Raw genomic sequence first — 20,398 nt, forward strand, 5'->3', positions numbered from 1 at the left:
CATTTTGTTTGATGATCTCTCCTTTGAGAGCACTAAATTCCTGTGAAAGCCACATTTAACTAGTCAGAGGTCACTTGGGCAATTAGCCATTCTTTTACCTGGGGACTGGTTAGCCATCTGCCTCCGCAGAGCTGCAGCAGCTGCTGCCTGTGGTGCTGGAACAGTGACAGTGGGAGCAGGAGCCCCATGTTTCACAGTCTTTGTTGCAAGCATTGTACTGTCTGCCCCTTGTGGTATGATTCTGTTTGAAGACGTAGGCACTAAAACACAAACGAACAAAAATATTACAGTTTACTGTATCTCTACAAACCAGGGAGACTTGAAAGCCTTTGCTGAACTACAGTTCCTCTAAGTACACAGCTTCCTTCTGACAGGAATGATGCACAGGCTTTTTAAACAATCAACACAATCTGACCCTGGCAGTTTCTGTATATCCCAATAAATTCAGCAAGTAAGTTTCAATAACCAACATTTCAACACATTTGATGACTTTCAGTTTGCTGTTACAGACACTTCTGCTGACAACGCTATATACAGTTGTACTATCTGAAAGAAATAAGCTATCAGAAAAAAAAAAAAACAGTTAATGAGTCAAGATATTTTAGCACTTTTAACTCAAGTTCCTGAGGTTACAACGCCACTCTGCTAACTGCTTCTGGAAACTTGGCAATGTACATCCGCAGGCTGCAATGTCATTTCTCTAGGACCTGAAGCACTGGCAATGGACACAGTCGTTAAAGATACCAACAAGAATACACAGATAGTAGGAGAGACACTGCAAAAACAACTCACGCAAGGTACCCAGGGAGAGGGGCTGTTTCCCAAAGGACGGAGACTGAGCCATCAAACCAGGCTGGACAGAGGGAGTACGGACCACAGGAGCATGACGAGGGACTTGGACTGGAGCAGCCTCTTCTTCCTGGTCCACTGCCTGTGAATCATCATTTTCCAGAGACTGAGAAACTGAGGATGTTGAACTGACTTCATCCAAATCTTCATAATATCTTGTGGACAAGAAGGCAGATCGAGACAAACTTGCTGCAATATCAGAAACAAAATCAAGTGTATGTATTAAGTTGAGGGAACCATCCAGCCTAACAGCCAAGACAGAGTCATCCTATTTTAGGATGCTTTTCTACTGGCTTGTTTTAATCCTGCACTGACAGGATTTGACTTTTTGACTGCAAGGAAGGGCAGTCTTCAACAAGATGACTGAAGGAAATTCTTACTGAGAGCAGATGGGGGAACAGGAAATGAGAAGCATGAACTGAAGAGTGAGAAGCCAAAAAGCCAACTTCAGGACTGATTCCAACAGCAGGTAACTCACCCTCCTGCAAAGCATTTCATGCTTCTATGGTAACCAAAGGTTTACCTGGAGCTGTAGACCTAATTGGTGGAGTTTTCCTCTTGGCTAGGAAATTCCTCAACTGTGTTTGTTTCACAGGGGATAATTTAGCTGGAAAATCAAATACAGTTCTTAGTCTGTAATCAAACTCCAAAACAAAAAAATAATTCACACTCATGGTGTGAATGCCAGGAAGAAAGAATAAATTACCAGGTACTTTAGGCAGAGGTTTGGCATGTGATTCCAAGGTAGTTTTCATCAAGGCACTGCGCAGACTTTCAAGGTCACTGTCAAAACTGGGACAAGGCAGAGCAGTGAAAAACCATGATCGGCCGAAAGAAATCAACCAAATCAGGAACAAGAGAGGGCCAAAGGAGCCACTAGAACCATTGGCTTAACTGGAAGAACAACTGTCTCCTCTAGAAACTGTGCTATTTAAACACATGCATCTTATTTTAGAGCCATTTATTTCTTCCTCTCAATTCAGACAACCAGCAGTACCTCAGCCTGGAGGCTCTATTACCATGTTTACTATAAAACCCCTGTAACTTTTAGGGGAAATTTCTGATAAGCATCGGACAGTGTCACAGAATATACCCAATGAGCTTCTGTATCACCTGGGCATAGCTTAGTATCAGTTTTAGAATGTCCTGTCCTCCTATACCACATCCACAAAACATCATTCTTTGGAGGATGCACCCTTGCACATTGCTGGGGGCAACAGAGAAGGAGTGTCAACACCACTCAGGAATTTGTGTTTCACATACCTCTGAGCACTGCTAAGAGAAGATGTATCACTGGGAACACTCCACTGAGAGGTCTGATTATAGAGTCGGAGCTGCTGCAGGCTGTTGACGAGCTGATTTAGTCTCTTCCTCTGCTGATTGATTATTTCCCGGTTATTAGCCAGGGTGTTAAACAAAGTCTCTCGCTCAGGAACAATCAGACGCCTTAAGAGACAGGGATAAGGACCATTCTAGATATCTGGCCACAAGCAGGCATGTACACACAAAGCAGTTTAGTTGTTCTAGCTACTTGAACTCCATGAGGTCAAACATGGTTTGGTTTGAATGCCAAAACAGTTCATCTCAAGTGCATATTTATCCCTTAGCTCATTTACTTCAAGATGGTTTATTTACTAGAAATGTTTCATTAGCTACCACCAACGGATGCATTTGGTTTCCACAAAGTTTATTTTATAGTTTTTTCCATAAGCACTATTTTCACTGTACACGGACATGAAGCAAGCTTGTAACATGTATGAAGCCAAACAGTCTGAACCTATAGCTCCCATTAGGCATCTCAGTCAAGCTTTACTCCTAGACTCCCTGAAAAAAGATCACACTGTTAAATGGAAAAAGGCTTTTGTCTGTTGATTAGAGACTAATGCCTAATTCACTGACATGTTCCTTACTGCCGTTCTGTATTCCAACTTCAGTTACTTACTTCTGCTTTCTGTTCTGTTCCAAGTGCCGATCCCACTCCAAATCTAGAACGTCATTCACATCCTGAACAGCAAACTTCACATACTGGTGCAAGCGTCGGATTTCCTACCGTGCAAAATAAAGTTAATGTTTAATTCACTTCAGTTTCAGTTGAAGAAAATGAGCCCAAAGGGTCTTCAGCCAGCCCAAGCCATGTGGCACTCTCCCCTATTTCTGCCTGGAAAGTTTTAATCAGCACAACAGAACCCAACATAGTAAAAATCTAATTATATCAACGGAGTACCCACAGGGCTTGGCTTGGACATTTTATCCCAGCTCTCAACTAGAAATAATACTTCCCATAATGTTTGCTAAATATTGCCAGGTCTTTCTCTAAAGGGTTTTACAAACATCAGGCATTATACAAAACAAACCTTATTTCAAATCTCATTTCCAGAATGAGTCATTTGCTCCCATTTTACAATGTTGAAACTTCTAACAATTATAGGTGATCAAAGCTTTGCAGGCTATTCACATGGCTCTAAGATACCAGCGTTCACAGACTATGATTCATGAAAACACTCACAAATGCTCACAACTCCCACATTAAGGCAAGGAATTAACTTGATTTTTATAGGTATAAAAGGAAAAAAAAAAAGCAGAGAGAGAGAGAGAGAGAGTAAAGTGACTTATCCACAACCTCATAATTGCACAACTGGTACAACTCAGCCAGAGACCTCTGGCTACAAGCCCTGCTCCCTAAACAAAACCATTGCTCTGTCTCATTTATTGTCATCCCCCCAGCCTGTCATAGATGTGCACGTCCTGAACTCTGATCTCGTAAAATGGAAATGGAAACTGCAGTTGGTTTCAGCTCATCTCAACAGAATGCTCACTTAAATACAATGATGAAGCAGCCAAGTAACACAGCTTGGGAAAAATTCCACTGCAACTGTTTTCAAGATACAGCATGAAATTCTGATGAGATATATCCAACCTGAAACCAAATCCAGCCCTGCTGTGGGCTTAGCGTTACACACTACCAAGCACGGGTTTCCTCTCTCCAGCAGCTATGAGCATTATACAGCAGCAACTCTCTGGACAGCAAATCAATATGGCTGGACATCAGAAAAGCCTCAGGATCTTTAAAACTTTATTGAGAACTAATACACAAAGTTGATTAAGTGAGCTTTTCCCACCCAGGAGAATGGGGATGATGTAGACTGAACAAAATTTAAGAGACTAGAGCTGTCTTTCTCAAATTCATTGACCTGAAAGTTCTCTCCTTACATTCCAATCTACTTCTCTCCCACTCTGTTATTTTTTCTTCATGATCCTCCCTCTAGATAGTGAAACAAGTACTTCAAGATTATCATCTCTCTGAAGTCATAAGCGTAAGCTTGAAATGTCACAGACATACTGGACATCAAAGCACGCATACAATTAAGACCGTGAATCAATCTACCAAGTCCAGGTAAAGATGAAAGATCAGACCTAAAAAAAAATTACTTCATGTCATCAGCTGATTCCTAGCAACTGTCTGTGTGCATGCTCTTGACACCTATTGCAACAAATACATCTTCAGCCTGCTAGTCAAATTTCTTGAGGGGAACTTATCGGTGTATAAAGACCAAGTATCATTTGAAGGGCACATTCACTCTGTTTTGCTTTACAGTTAAATAGCCCTCTCAGAGCTGTAACAAAGAGTGCTTCACCCCTAGTTTCTTTCATGTCTTTGAAAGCCTCTTTATGTACTGCTGGTTATTTTCCTTTGTGCCCCAGCTCTTAGAATATCATTTAGCTTTATGCTCTGCCATCCATGAAATTAACCACACAATTCTGTAAGTCATAATAAATCAAATTGTTCCATAAGGCATTTGCTGAAGATAAAAATAATTCCAAGAACTCTTCTACAAAGTGTTGAAGAAAAAAAAAAAAAAAAGATTCTTTTAACTGAAATCCCTGAGCAAACAGGCTGAGAAGGAACAGGATGTCAAGAGTAACATTCTGAGCTTAGAATAGACTTGGATCTCAGGTGAACTACTTCCCTTCAGCAGGAGTTTTGAATCATCACGGCAAATGGTAGCAACATGGAGAAGCTTTAGGAGAGGATTTTCAGCATGTCTTGTAAACTCACGGAAAACAAAGCTCACCACACTTTTACTAGACTATATTGAAACAGAAAATACCTAGGCCAGGACAAATCTGCTGGGCACTTGCACACACAAGCCTCAGTATTATTTCATTTAAAACTCTAGATTAGAAGTTGACTGACATGCTTCATACCTGAAGCTGCGCTTCACTCTTGGGATCCAAAGGTTTCTTATAAAGCAAGTGTAAATACCCCGAGCTACGATTCCGTTCATTCTGTTCTCTAGCCTCTTCTACCCCTGCAAATCCCTCCAGCAAGGTTGTCTTCAGAATACTAATATCTCCATGAAGTGACTGCAAATATAACAGATGGGACAAGGTTCAAAGTAACAGTTTTTCATTGCCATCTCTAGCACAGGGGCTTCTGCAAGCATCTGCCTGAAAGCACAAATGCAAATGTCACCCTCACATTAAAGCAGCATAGTCAGATGTTCCATCTACATCAGTCCAGCTTTAGCAGGTTAAGTAGGAACATCAGGTGAGGAACAGTCATTGTGGAGGAGTTAAGCAGTTTGAAGATACTCTGCTCACCTCTGTTGTCTCTTTAATTTCCAAGAGGAAGGTGTGAAGATCATCTGACTCAGTTCGCAACATCTTCATTTCCTCTGGAGTACCAACTTGGAAACAGGCTTTGGAAGTCCGGGCCTTCAGTTCCTCCACTTCCTTTTGAAAATGTGCAATCTACAAAGTCAAGTAGAAGAAAGTGCAGCCACTGAAAAATAGCAGGGTCCAGAGCAAATGTCACAGTTCTTGAATAATGTTTCTACTACACTGTAAACACCTGTCACTTTGCAGCAAAAGCAGGAAATTCTTCCTGAACATTAACAGGAAAAAATACTAATTTTTCCAGCACAGCAGCTGAAATTAAAGATGACTGAACAGGACACACAAACAGCAATTACAAAGGTTGATTATCTTGGGGAAAAATTTCCATTCCAATTACTAAACTACACACCAGACAGATACCATCAGAACATAAGTGTCTGCATACCCATACATTAGTCTTACAGCTTCTAAAGTGAAGAAAACTGCTTGAAAAAAATCTCACCTCCTCTCTGATTCCTGCTATGACGGGGTCTGAATCTTTCCACTGGTGGGCCTGTTTCTCTAAAGCTGTGCTGGGGAGTGCTGATTTGCCCTGAAAAAAAAAAAAACAAACACCAAAACCAGTATTAGGGATATATCCTTAGCAACAGGAAGCTTAGGATATCAGAAAATGCCTTCTGTTAGAAATGCCATTCAGACACCAGTCATGAGGGAGACAACTGTCATAACCATAAATACCAGTTCCACAGTAAACTAAGGTATGCACGTGTTTGAAGTCGGACTGAAGACTACCTGGAGATATATGGCTAAAGCTTTATGAAAGAAAAGGAAATCTTTGTGTGCTGCTCTGTATTGCTGTTTCGATTTTAATGTCTGACAAACTTGGTGTCTTAATACATATCCAAGACATCTCGAGTGCTTATTACCCAGGAAAGCTGTGATACCTCATTTCCGTAACAACAGGAAGAACTAGCTTCTACAACTCTGATTAGGCAACATACATCAAAACACAGCTCTCTAAAGACATGCATAGAACAGTTTTAGTCCTGCAGATCTGCTATTATTTTAAATGTCAAAAGCTACCTAATTCTTTGACCTAAGAACAGTTATTCAGTCCAACGAATTCCAAGCAATTCATGGGCCATGTAAAGCATTCATCCTCAAGAATCCACTCAAGTTGCCATTACCTGAGCAGAGCTTGGTTTTGCTGCAGAAGGGGTGATTTTGGCTGTCTTCTGTAGTAAAGAAGTTGAAGGGATATTTTGAGCAGGACGCGCCACTGGAATTTAAGAGGAACAGTGATTTATGAACTTACACAAGGCTTGAAAAAACCAGGTTGTGATCAGACACAAGTGTAATCACTGCTGTCAACCCAAAAGCAATAGTGGTATGGGCCCCAGCACAAAAATACATTTTCCTTAGGTGCTGTTTTACTCCCATCCAACTTCTCTGCTAATGATAACAACTGTCACTCTCCAATATCCAGCTGTACCACTCCTGCAGGACCTCAAGACCCCCAGTCACACAGTCATTTGAGACAGAATAAATGAGTGCTGTCTAATTTAAACTCATCTGTGACCATTTTGAACTCTAGTCATTCCAAATGCAAGATAAGGCACTGATTTGTGTCACTGCCCAGAAACATTCATAATCAGAGCTGTATTACAGAACACTGAAAATGCCAGAAATTCTGGATGAACTTAAGCAGCTGAATAAATTCATGTCACACATGGCTCTCAGGGGAGCAAAGCACACAAATGCAAAAACTTCTCAGTTTCAGTACTAAGTCCATTTACAGGGTGAAAATCAGGAGGTCCATTGCATCAGGAAAAACAAGAAAGAAAAAACTTTTAGAACATTGTTTATAATGCATTATTTACAAATATATGCATCAGACTCCTACCCGCAGCAGGCACAGGGGTCGAAGCCTTCAGTGGTGTGGTAGGAGAGGCTGCGAGGGGTGTGGACTGGCTCAGAGGACCTCCAGAAGCAGTTTTTGAAGTGGTTGAGAATGAAAACATTGTGGAAGTGCATTGGCCACTGCTGCTAGTGGGAGAAGAGGTGTCCACAGCAGTGAACCTGCAACAGAAAGCAGAACATCTTTCAGCTCTGAACTGGTCCTGGCTGTTTCCCCCATTCAAAACAAAGCACTAAGTTCTAATGAATTAGCATCCTCTGAGATCAGCAACAACTTAAGCTCCAGATAGAAAATTATAAGTGTACCTTCTGGGGATAGTGGGAAGGAGCCATTCGGGATCATTTCTGATTATGTGGAACCACAAAGACTGCTACCATAGACCCACCCAGTGAGCAAAAGCCAAACGCCAGCAAAACACACTGCCCTGCTTCAAAATGCACCTCATCATTTTGCACCAACTAGAGCAAATCTGAGCTGCCCTTCAGTGTCATCCTTGCAGCAAGGCTCAAACAAAAATTCTGCAAGAAAACAGGAATTTCTATTCATCTGCAAACTCAGCTCCTCAAGGCAGCCAATTTAAATATTCAGCCATTCACAAGCGTATCATTTGCTTTATACACAAAACATAAAATTTAAAAAGCCATAAGAGCTACCATCAGATCCTGCTGTAGTAAAGACTTTGCTAATTAAAAAATAATCATTTGAACCATCAGAAATTTATGTGAAAATTGTTCTCCACAGAAAGCAGCTCCAATTACACAGCTCTGTGTTTTAAACCATTCTTTCTCTAAACAGAGAGCAAGTCTCAGCAGTTAGTGGGAAGAAATCTGAGAACACTCATCACTCAACCCATTTTGCATAGTTTCTAATCACTATTAGTTTTCTGTCAGCTGGCATGAACAAGCTTTCAAGACTTCAGATCCTGTGTTCAGTGACCATGCATCCATTTAAGAATAAAACCAAAAGGTCTGACACCTTCTCCACTGAACACAGGAGTGGAAAAGAAATCCATCTGCTATGGATACAGCTTCCTCTGCTCTGCAAGTTACTCCTTAGGTTGGAGATAAGGAACCTTCAAAGAAACTTGTGCTAGCACCACCACACTAAACCAGTCCCAGACAAAGGATTTCAATCCCAGTGTTTCCCAAGAGTCTTTAACCATGATTTGAATCCAACCAAGGCACAGAATTAGTTTGATGCCTATGAAGCAAAGATATAAAAAAAACTAGTTCTCTAGCAATTTGGCAAATTATCACTCTAATTTTTGGCATTGTCCCTTAACTAGTATTTTGCCCATGAAAATAACGTCAAACATAGGAAGCACTGAGAGTTTTCACAGCCAAGACAGTTATGTCTTGGATAAAGAGAGGCTTCCTCAGTGCTTTCTTGGGAGCATGGGAAACAGCTGCCAGGGCAAAAAGCCAGAAACCATCTTCAGAACTACCATACACTGTCCATGCCTGGAGCAATTTAACAAGTATCCAGCCACTGCATTAACTACTGCATCTATTTACTTCTCATTGAGGTTCACTTTGACTGAAGAAGCTGAAGGGGCAAAAGATGACTTCTGTGCAACAGGTGTTGTGGAGAGTGGTGTCCCAGGTGAGCTGTCTGCAGCTGGTTTAAAGTTCATGGATCCAAAGGAAAAGGAGCTGGCTGTGGCTGTAGTGGTGCCCACAGAAGGAGCAGGAGTCACAGATGCCTTCGGAGAAGCAGAGGAGAAAGAGAATGTTGCTGCTCCAGTCAGACTGGGAGCCAGGGCTTGCGTGGAGGCATCTGTGCCAAAGGGGTAAGGCGGAGGATCACTGCCCACAGAGCCAGGCATCTTCACAGCTGAAGGCATAAAGGAAAAAGCAGCTGCTCCACTCCCTGCAGGAGGCTGACTTGAGGCAGGCACAGCAGCAGCAGCAACACCTGGTACCGTGTCAGGCTTTGAAGCAGTTGGAGGAGTGGTTGGAGTTGTGGCAGTGCTTCCTGCAGAAAGACAAATGGGGAAGGAAGACTCATTTGGCTGCACTGACTAATGGCAGAAGGTACTGCAAGGCCAAATGCTGTTTGATGGGGACAGTTCAGCACTATCTTGCTCACCAGACAGACAGTACAGTGACAAAAAGAGATGGCAGAGCCAGGCTTCCAGTCCTCAAACCCAGTAAGTGATACAGAAACTGCACAAAGTCCAAGCCACGATCAATACTACAGTCTGTCTAGATTAATGTTGTCTGGAATTTCTTGTGAAAATGCTTCACCTTTCTGTTGATTTTGATGAGGTTCCTGCCATCTCAAATAAAGCAGGCTGTCAGCACACAAGTCAGCCAGTGCTGCAGAGAGGCAGGCTGCCAGACAAAAGCATTGTTTGAGCAATGAGAAGCAAATTTGGGCTTAGGGAAGAAAAGTGTGGGTTTGCAACTATTACTGCCTGCATGCAGGCAAGCAAAACAATCAGCTTACCTGCCTACCCCAGCATAAGAAACTGCCTACTTCACACTGCGAATGGAAATGAATATATAACTCAGATAAAACTACTATTCCTCACCTGCTAACACAATTTCACAGTGCTGCAGAAAGCAATTGTTTAAATAAACTTTTGCTGCAGCCAAACAAACACCTTAGTTCACATCATGGCCTCCTGTGGCAAAACATATGGAGGAAAACCATCACCTCTCTGCAGCATATAGACCACACTCTGGGTCTGAACAGTGCTTGATCTCTGTCCCCGGGCAGAGCCTGCAGTCACTGCTGCAGCTCCAGTCATATCCCCCAAAGCTGGGCAAATGGCCTCCTAGAATTGCTTTGGCCCCGCTCCCCACAGGTTGACTGCACTGTAGAGTCTAAGCGTGCAGACTGCAAAGTGCTTGAGATCCCACACAGTGAACAGGACTAGATAATTTCACACCGATGTGCAAGAGAGAACAGTTCTGGGAGCAAAAAACACCCAAGAATTTCTCCCCATTATCATTATGAAGAAAAATATATCTTTTTTTGTGACCACGTACACGTCTGACTACCAAACTTACAGATGAAAATGACAAAGATCTACAAATGCAAGCGTTTCCCTAACCCACTGAAGCACTTACCTGCTGACTTTGGAACTCTCTCCCCTACCAACAGCAACGGCTCTGGGGTCACAATAAGCGACCTGACCCCGGGGTTTTGATTGATCATGTAAAATGGGCAGAGCACACCATCCGTAGAGAGCAAGATGAGAACTGGAGCTGGAGCAAGGGTCTTGTCGTCACCTGCAGTAGACCACATATGTAAGTCCTGCAGCCAAAGTTTCCTGTCCTGTTCCTACTGGCACCTTCATGTGACTTGCCTAGCACAGTATTCCTTACATTTCTCCCTTCTTGCTTTCACTTGCATCTTTGTTCCCTTGCTTCTCTGTGAATGCTCAATTCTCTTTTTTTACTTCTTTATTCCTTCCTATTCCTGACTTCATCTTTCATAAATTCATAGAGGGTTATTTTGACAATCCAGTGTCATCTCCTGAATGACAAAGCCCAACATTCAACCGTTAATTCCTGTACCAAGCTTTTATCATATTTTGAAGCAGTCTTTTTTTCTTCACCTAAACACTGATCCCTCCTTCAATCCTCTAAGCCTTTCAGCAGTCCCCCCACTCCACTGGGTCCTGTCACATCATTAACATTCATAAAGTACAAAAAAGAACTGCTACTTAGGAAACTTTTAAAATTTAAAGAAATCCAACATCAGACAAACATTCTGATGATCTGAACCTCCAATATAAAATATCTGCATTGTGCAGCTGCAGCTTTGAGCCTAGAGTCCACTTGAGGACAAATATTCCCAGCACAGTTAAAGGCCTCAAACCACTCCCTGTATTCCTAAAAAAAATTCTATAACGGTTTAACTGTGCTTAAACAACAAAACCCAACAGACCTAGGATGCAGGAAAAATCTGCTATAATCACAGTGCTTTGTTTGTCAGGCAGTGCAGTGGGTGGCCATGTTTCTCTACCTATTGGTTCTTCAGGAAAAGCACACTAGGCAAGGGCAGTTTCCACCTGGGAACAAGCTCCGGGACAAATGAGGTTTCTATGCAATCCAAACTTGCTGTGAACTGCAAAGCAAATTAATGTGCAGCCAAAACCAAGCTGATTGCACTCTGTGAGAACACAGAGAATGCGTTAGCAAAATGCTTCTCCAAAAACCTTTCTAGAAATTTCTAAGGTAGCACAACCCGGGCTTAAGAAAAAAGCTGTCCTGGCAAATTCTTTAATCCAATAACTGTATAGATTAACAGAGAAAATGCTTCAAATTCAATTTTGCATTCAAGTACAAAGTATGACCTCAATTCCCTTCTGGAGGTTTCCATTCAGGTAAAGTTCTCAGTTAATCGGCACCCTCCTGTGCTCTTCAGGAACTCCTGACTGCAATACCTGCCACTCTGCCTGAAGGCATCTCTATTTCAGTCTGGCTCTAGGTTTCAAGGGAGAGTTTTCAGAATTCACTAAGGTACAACACAATAGCTCAGATGTACCTTCAGCTTCAGCCTCTGACAAGGTGCTTTAAAGAGCCTTCAGGCAGCGCAGAAGGTACAGCAATAATGCAACTGGCTAGATGTAGAGCACAGCAGGGTTCAGTCAGTACCAGCCCTGTGCTTCAGTGCAGAATTAAAACCTACGTATTCACCTCAATGATCTTTGCTTTTTCTGGCTTTGAAACTAACCCACTTTCCCTTTAGATCAGCGCAGATGTACTTCATACAAAACAGTTCTGCAAAATGATATAAGCTACAAGAATAAAGAAAACCTCACAGGCAGTCTGAAATCCCTGGTGTTAGACTATGACTCCTTTATACTCACTGTTATCCTGGCTCTGTGAAACACAGACATAACTCAGGTGCTTTATTTGCCATGTCTGTCAGTGGAGTACCCCAGGCTGCTAAAAGCTTTGAGGAAGAACTGCATTTAACACCTGGCCATTTGAATCCTTACACAGAGGCAAGCTGTGTGCTTGGTGTAAAAGGGCAAGATGTGTGTTGGTCTCCTTTTCAGAATGATCTCCCAGAACCCTGAGCATCAGGCTGCCCCTCAAATGTATCACATATATTGCTATTATTTGACTACTCCACAAGAAAGATTGACAAGACTTACTGATCGGGATAGGCATGTTACTGGTGTAGTCTACAGCAACGCCAACAGGCAGCGTGTCATCGCTCTTATCTGTCACAGGAAGTTCTGCTCTGCTGGAGTCCTCCAAAACCCATGATTCCCAGTTCTGCAAAAAATTAAGATTATTATATTGACTACTGCTTTCCTGTGATCAGCCTTCTTCAGAACTCTAGTCTACTACAGTTGAAAGATAAGACAGCAAAAAAGCTAGAGGACATCCACTTAAGTTTGTCAGATTACCAAATGCCAGAACTATCAGGGCCCTTCACAGACTTGTGTGTGATTTCTCACACATCATGGCACATCAGTTACAGCCAGTTTTAACGTATGACTTCAGCTGATGACTTCACATGAATCACTATTATAGTGAGCTTGAAAAGTTTTGAGACTGTCACGTGAATCACAAAAAACAGATTTATGATACTTGGTTCACAACACACTGTGCTTCTGTTTACCCCTTCTCTTTGGTGTCACCCAGATCTCCTGTTCATCCAAGAATTATATTTATCTTAAGATTCTGTACAACTCAGATTTAAGAAAAGGAGGTTTGTTTGGGTTTGAGGTGTTTTTAAAAAAATATACCATCTCATTGTATTGCAGGTCTTATAGAGGTTATGCTCGCTTAGATGTTTGAGACGGAGGAGGTACATAAGCACAAACGAAACAAACATATTACCTGATCCCCTTGCCTGGCAAGAATGCTGACTTCTGTGGAAGCTGCCGAAGCTGCCAGAACTAGATCCCTGTAAACATGGGCACAAATAGGTTAAAATCAACATGACAATCCATGGCGAGGTCCCCAGCTCCACAATTCATTATCATCTACACAAATTCATAACTAGGAATGCTGTTATAAAAAATATAAACCTGACTTTTCCTCCCAATATGAGGGAAACATGATTGCTACATCACCATGGAACTTTTTATTTTTCATTTAAAACTAGTCACCAGGGGCTGAATCCCCTTGCCAACCAATGATTTGACAGACACTCTATCATTGTAAATAATCATGGTCCAAGACAGGTAGTTGAAAAGTTAGGAACAGCTTCTTCACACAGAGACACAATTAAGTGAGACAAGAGGTTATGCTTTACCCAACTTATGACTGACAACCTCAAGGGAAATGGTTATGACAGATGGTTTAAAATCTTATATACCTCCATGAAATCATATTCATTCTCACCAGACAAACAAGTATGTTGGCATGGAGATAAAGCATGCTGGAGAAGTTAACTGTACTTTCAGAATTCTCTCGTGTTCAGGTATTATATATTCCTCCTTTTTGTAAACTCTAATATAGGAAGAAGCACTGCCCGCTCAGATATGCGTAACAAGGGAAAGCCCTTGCCATGATTCCCACCACTCACCATTCCTCAACATAGTTGAGGAAGTAATGATGCTGTCTCTCTGTGCAGCTCCCATAGCAAGGCTCCATGAAATTCACAAACTTCTCTGGTCGCTTCTCTTCCTTTTTCTGTAAGACCAACAGTGGTAATTTACCTTCCAATACAGAAATCAAGTAACCTCCCATAAATATGAATGCACCAGGGTACAGCAATAACTGCCACATACTTCAAGAGAGAACAGGCATCATGACAGCACTTGAAAAACAAAGAACAAAGCAAACAAACTCAAACCCTCCTCCAAAAGATAAAGGAACAATAAAGGGTTTACCAGGGAATTTAGGTCTCAACCCCCACCCCACAATGGAAAACCTGATACTAAATAAGAACACATCTGCAGGCCTGAAAGTCTCCTTAACCTAAAAAAAAAAACCAAAACAAAAAAACCCACAACCCACACATACACACACAAAATATATCAAGACTCTACATCAGGTAAGGTTTTCTTCCCAAGTGTTTATTTCAGAGGCCAGGAGTCTCCATGTCATAAATTTGATCTCAGCAGAGAACAGGTGACTGATTGGGTTTTGAGTGGATACTACTCCCTCCACTCAAACCCCCAAGCCCCCAACCCATGATTTGCAGTAGCACCAAACTCAAATTCTACACGATGCCAATGTGAATAATAAAAACAACTACTAATAAAACCAACCTGTCATTGCAATAAACAAGTCATGAACAAGCAACAAACACTTCTGTCATTGTGACTTGCTGGCACTTACAGGCAATATGGCTATGACCACTTCTGGAGGTGTTTCCAGTGTCCCATCAGCTGCTGCATATACAATAGTAAAGACATATGTGCCAATCCACAGTACATCCAACACTGAAAGAGAAGGAAACAAATACCTCAGCCAGAAACACATCAGAACGACACTCCTTGTATATCAATTTTAATTGTGCATAGCACACAAAATGACAAACAAGTAAACAATCACTAACTTCTAAACTACCAAGATAAAGAATTTCAATTCTTTGTCTGCAGAACATCAATCCTATTGGGGGAAAAGATATTTGATCCCAGAAATTTCAAACACAAACCAAAAGAATATATTTGATTTGCTTGATGATATCACAGGCGAGATAACGGCAGTGTTTCCAAACACGGATGATGTTTTGGCAGATCCAAAGGAAGTGTTTCTGTTTTTCTAAGCTTACTGCTTTGACATTTTATTGAAGAGTCAAAATGATGAGATGAAACTCACAGGAAACATGAGAATGGGATTTATATCCAGAAATCTTCACGCTAAAAGGAAATTACTTGTGACAGTACTGTCTATCAGATCAATGAGCAAAAAATAGCTTGTAGAACGCCTATGTAAAACATTCTAGAAATAGACAAGGACTCTGGCCAACTGGTAATTTTTCTGTGCAACCCAGAGACAAAGCATGTAATTATTTTTTTCAAAATATTTAAAAACCACACTAATTACCTAATCAGTACAATATACTGCTGAGATAGCTAAAACAATGTGAGGAGGAGTAAGTGAAAATATTTTAAAAGAGAAAACAGGTTAAAAAAGGAGTAAAAAGATGTACCTTTAACAGGATTGTCCGAGTCATAGAAGGGAGGGCAAGGGATTACTTTCTTCTCCTGCAGATTCTGCAAACAAAAATACTCTTAAATACAAAGAGAAAGCCAACAAACAAAGCCTACTGCAAGTTTTGGAGAAAGCCCAGAGAACTGGTTTAGAGAAATTCACCCACTCTTTAACACTGATCATGCACCACTCTGAAACCAAGACTTCTCAGTCATAGGTGCAAACCTTAAACTAAACCAAACATTGGTCTAAAACACTAATATTTCTGACGTGCTTGGGCATATTCACATGGCTCACACCATGTGCCACATGACCAAATTCTGGAGCTTGCGATGCAAAGAAAATAAAGCATACTGCAAACTAGTGATGAGACATGAGGCCTTACTAGCAACAATACTTACAGGCAGATATTGCACCACAGTGCCATTTTGCCTCCCCACAGCCAGTTGTTTTCCCTTTGGGCTCCAACACACTAAGCAAAAAAAAAAATTTCATTAACACTAAGGAACAGGAAAGTTAAAGGTTAAAGGCCCCACAAAAGCAGAACCAATAAATTTAAACCACTTTGCCCCTGAAAAAAAAAAATAAAATCATTAGTCTGAATTAAACAGGGAGCCATCCAGTCACAGAGAAAGCAAGGCTGCACAGATCAAGACCCAACAGATGATGACTCCTAGTCACATGCTTCCTTGGAAAGGAAGTCAAACCTGAGACAGCATAAACCACAGGTGGGCACATTTAACTAATTTACAAGATGCAGCTCTTCTAATCAACTGGGAAAAAGCAGTTACATTGCAACACATTTTCCAAGTCTCAGGAGTTTAAATTCTTCCTTTCTATGAAGATTTTTTATTTTTGGTAAGAAAACTCCTTCACAGACAAACAGCCTGTCTTTTGACACCTATCAATACGCTTCTACTTGTCACTGTCTGGCTTTCTGTATGCTGTCCAAGGATGCCACTCACCAGATGTCACAGCTACGGAGGAAGGTAGCGTGGCATACACCTTCACAGAGTCAGTGACCTGCAGGACGGAGATGCTGCCATCGGACAGGCAGATGGCCACCATGGCAGGGCTGGCAGGGTTCCACTTGAGGTCATTGACCATTGCTGCATTTCCTGAGTCCTTGGTCAGTTTGTGGTAAGCAAATGCACGTTTCTGCTGTTTTGCCTTTTAGGAAAGACAAATACATGTACGTCAGTCAAAAGCTGAGCACAGAACTAAGTTCTCCTAAAGTTGTAATTCAAAGCAGTTTCAACCCTCCTGTAAATTAATGACTGATAAAAACAACAAGCAGATTTTGAGGTTACTGAACAATTCCTTTACAAGACATCTCCCACAGACAGAAAATCCCACCCAAACTATGTCTCTCCTGCTGCATTCTGAAAAAAAACAAAACCAAACAAAGCCACTTTGCATATGCTTTACCTGATTTAAGAACGTGCGGACATCAAAAAAGCCAATGAAGGAACCAATCTCACTGGACATCATACAGACGGACAGCGTGAGATTATCACAGCTGAGAGCCAGGTGCTGCACAGGAAACTTCATGGGAACTAAGGTACTCTGAACATTCTCCACTTAAAACACAAAAGGAAAGGAAAATAGAATGAAGGGGACAAATTTAAATAGCAGGAACTGTTCTTGTAAACAGTTAGAACAAGCTTATGCAAAAATCACCAGTCCTATTAACAGCTGCTGTCAAAGCTAACATGTAGGAAAAAACCTGAGTGAAAGCAAACCCTTTCATCTCTATCAATACAGCCTCAAGAGTTGCCAAATTCCTAAGAAATTCTACTTTCCTTCCTCAGTAACCTGAAAAAAAACCCAACCACAATTAAGTGGACAGATTTTCTGTTTTACTTATGCATGCACATGAATACCTCAAGTGGTACAGTTACTAAGGACAACAGGAGAACAAAACCATTTTGCACTCAGGTGGTGGAACAGCAATTGTTTCCTCTCTTGCAGTCGTTTAGTCAGAGTAGATGACTCCTCATGAGAGCTCTGTCCCTCCACTCACACACATCCCCGAGGCATGCACAGGTTCACAGCTCAAAGACTGGCTACCAAGACAGTGTGTGGCTGCAAGGAAAGGGGTAAATTCTGAAGCAGGAAAAGTCAACCTCACTGTATGGCACTGACACAGGTGATGAAACCTGAATGACACCTGAACAGGAGCTAGCACAGAGCATCCTGGTGACATCTTCCCAACAAGTGTACTTCATTTCAGGTAGAGATACAGCAAATATTGCTCCTGCCTTCTCATGCAAGAAAATGTTGTAATTTCAAGTGCACAAAAGAGCATGACAAAGACTGTACCAGAAACCAAGAGTTCCATATCATAAAAACCTGTACAAAGCTGCCTCTGCAAAGACATGAGACATGAGTGTGACTTACCAATTTTATTGGGATCTTCTCCCAGCTGGTTTTGCATGAGAAGATTTCTAGTGTGAAAGACCTGCAGGCTGGTTCCTCCACCAGCAAAGACCAGCCCGTATTTGTTAGACACCGCAAGGAGACTGGAACGCTCTTTGGGAAGATCATCTGGAGCATCAAAGATGCGGACCTTCTTCAGTGCTCTGAACTGAAAGTCCTGTTGTAAGAGAGTTGGGAAGGAGCTGTACATATGCTGGCAAAGAGAAATAGTTTGCTTCAGCTTCTCTAAGACAGTAAGTTGAAAAGCCTCTCCAGGAAAGCTGCAAAAACACCTGCCAAGGCAGAGCCCACACCCACACTGTCACTGGCCATCCCATCACATTTTCTGTCTCATCTAAAAAAGACTGTGAGCACAGCACATTTTTTCCATTAGCTGAATTTCTCTTCTACCCAGTGCCTACAGTTCATAAAAACTGTAGGAGTTGAATCTGTCCAGGACATCTAACCTCAGAAACATACTGAAAACTAGCCAATGGATACAGAAAAAAAAAAACCAAACCCACAACAAACAAACCAAAAACAAAGAGAAAGGAACAAAGCAGAGATACAACACAACTGAATAAAACTTGTTGCCACAAAGCATACATCTGCCTAGATGTGTCTTTGCTTGCTACTGTAATTTATGACACACAGAACAGATACAGTTATTCCTTCCACCTACCCCAGTAATTACTTTGTATAATCAGACTTATTTTTTGCATTCGTTTCTCTCACAACTTACACTGTCCTTTTGTAAAAGGAGAAAAAGAAAAGCAAAGTGAGAGATAAAAAAACCCAAAACACAAACTGAATTAAGAAACGGCAGTTGCACTGTTACCATGCAAAACCTGACGTTCCCCCTAGGAATAAGTTTCTCTTCCCAGTTGTGCCAATTGGTGAACAGAGCACTGAATCTAACGCCAGGAACAAAAGTCAAGCATCTAAGTACTATTTCCAAATTATAGCCAAAGCACTGAGTAAGTACATTCCTGCAACCTGAGGAGGCTGTGGGAACTCAGAACCTTCTGCAAAACAAACAGACCCAACTCCCTTGTTACGCTGTACCATAGCAGACAACCACACATGCTGTTCCCAAAAGCAGATTCCCAGCACAAGGCATATTTACAGAAGGGCTTAGAAACACATCACTCCCCTCCCAAAATAAGGTTGCAACTCTCACGTTCTGCTTCTCCTCCCCTAGGCTTTACCAAGGGCCCCCCTCCATCACAGGCCATACCAGTCCCTCTCTCTCCCACATCACAGTCTTTGTACCACTACTGAAAAGTCCTCAAGTGCTTCACAAACCCTGCGAGGCTGCCTCCAAAGGCCCCCACCATCACACACACACACCCCCCCCCTCCCCCGGCCTGCCAGCCCTACGGCCCAAGCCAAGTGCCTCCCATAGCCTACGACCCCTCACAGCCCAGGCCAAGACCCTCCTCAAACCCCGCTCCCGCCACGGCCCGAGCCCCCTATTTCTCTGGGAGCAAGAAGCAGCACAGAAATGGTGAAGGCCAAAGGGATGATGGCCGAGGGACATGTGCCCAGAGGTGCAACAGCCCCAGCAGCATGGTAGGAGAGCAGGATGGGTGACACTGCACATACCTCACACCCTTGCATTTCAGCTGGAGGGGAATGGGACAGCCCACCAGTGTCACAGCTCTGCTCCAGATGGAAGGAAGCAAGAGGGGAGCGTATTTCAAAGGCATTCCACCCTCCACATTGTATGCAAGCCGGGCTGAGACTGCGATAAGGCAAACACTCACAATAGCACACAGGAATTCAGTCCCCAGGGCCAGTGACTCAGACTCAGCCGAATGGCTGAAGTTCCTCCTAGAGCCCTTTGCTAAAGCTCTCATTTTAAGGGGCATGTTCTATTAATAAGAAGTGTTTAATAAACCCCAGCCTCTCCCCCGCTCCTGCCCTGAACAGCCTTTTTTGGGCAGAGAGGCTTTTCTAAGCCAATAAACTCAGCCACACAAGTCCCAGCTACCTGCATGACCTGAGGAAAGCCAGATCCTTCCTCCCTTTCCAAAACGGCATCTCCAATCAGCAGGCCAAGCTCTCACTGGGCTGCTTAAGTGCTCAACACCAGCCATCCTGCCTGCCGCGGCTGGGACGGGGCTGAGGGATGCTCCTGCCTGCCCTGGATGGGAGCAGCAGGCACCTGCTCTCCAGCGGGCTGAATTCCTTCCCCACAGGCCCGCGCATTAGAAGGTAAAACTGGGTTGAAACTAATCTCTGCTGGATTAGATTTGCCACCTTGATGCACGAGGCTGAACAATGTGATTGCCGTTCCCTAGGAAGAGGGGAATGGCCGAGAGGGGATCCCAGAGGAGTGTTTCAGGCTGGAAGAAAGAATTCAATTCTAAGAGTCAGCTGTCCTTCAGCAGCACGTGTGCACGCAGGACGCTGCCTGCCAAAGACCCGTATCCCAGCGAGAGTTCTGGAGTAGAAATCAGCCAAGAAAACAGGGCTGGGAGGGAGCTAAGTGTTAGGACGAGAGAATGAGATTAAGCCT

General features: G+C 42.6%; 1 protein-coding gene across 1 annotated transcript in view; it reads right to left on the reverse strand.

Annotated features, from left to right (window-relative positions):
- NUP214 (nucleoporin 214) overlaps nucleotides 1–19,748 on the reverse strand; it is a 44,892-nt gene extending 25,144 nt beyond the window's left edge. The window contains exons 1-23 of the mRNA XM_026860665.1: nucleotides 19,644–19,748; nucleotides 17,860–18,055; nucleotides 16,888–17,039; nucleotides 16,425–16,629; nucleotides 15,861–15,931; nucleotides 15,458–15,521; nucleotides 14,641–14,744; nucleotides 13,883–13,989; nucleotides 13,192–13,258; nucleotides 12,498–12,621; nucleotides 10,459–10,620; nucleotides 8,899–9,358; nucleotides 7,370–7,545; nucleotides 6,654–6,745; nucleotides 5,969–6,058; nucleotides 5,452–5,601; nucleotides 5,056–5,214; nucleotides 2,792–2,895; nucleotides 2,113–2,295; nucleotides 1,556–1,641; nucleotides 1,373–1,456; nucleotides 793–1,038; nucleotides 99–260 (exon numbers count right to left, since the gene is read on the reverse strand). Coding sequence (XP_026716466.1) covers nucleotides 99–260; nucleotides 793–1,038; nucleotides 1,373–1,456; nucleotides 1,556–1,641; nucleotides 2,113–2,295; nucleotides 2,792–2,895; nucleotides 5,056–5,214; nucleotides 5,452–5,601; nucleotides 5,969–6,058; nucleotides 6,654–6,745; nucleotides 7,370–7,545; nucleotides 8,899–9,358; nucleotides 10,459–10,620; nucleotides 12,498–12,621; nucleotides 13,192–13,258; nucleotides 13,883–13,989; nucleotides 14,641–14,744; nucleotides 15,458–15,521; nucleotides 15,861–15,931; nucleotides 16,425–16,629; nucleotides 16,888–17,039; nucleotides 17,860–18,055; nucleotides 19,644–19,748 — 3,349 coding nt within the window. The remainder of the gene's footprint in view (nucleotides 1–98; nucleotides 261–792; nucleotides 1,039–1,372; nucleotides 1,457–1,555; nucleotides 1,642–2,112; nucleotides 2,296–2,791; nucleotides 2,896–5,055; nucleotides 5,215–5,451; nucleotides 5,602–5,968; nucleotides 6,059–6,653; nucleotides 6,746–7,369; nucleotides 7,546–8,898; nucleotides 9,359–10,458; nucleotides 10,621–12,497; nucleotides 12,622–13,191; nucleotides 13,259–13,882; nucleotides 13,990–14,640; nucleotides 14,745–15,457; nucleotides 15,522–15,860; nucleotides 15,932–16,424; nucleotides 16,630–16,887; nucleotides 17,040–17,859; nucleotides 18,056–19,643) is intronic.
- Nucleotides 19,749–20,398: the final 650 nt, after the last annotated feature.

This window comes from Athene cunicularia (genome assembly GCF_003259725.1).
Source record: "Athene cunicularia isolate RWA chromosome 17 unlocalized genomic scaffold, athCun1 chr17_part1, whole genome shotgun sequence".
NCBI lineage: Eukaryota > Metazoa > Chordata > Aves > Strigiformes > Strigidae > Athene > Athene cunicularia.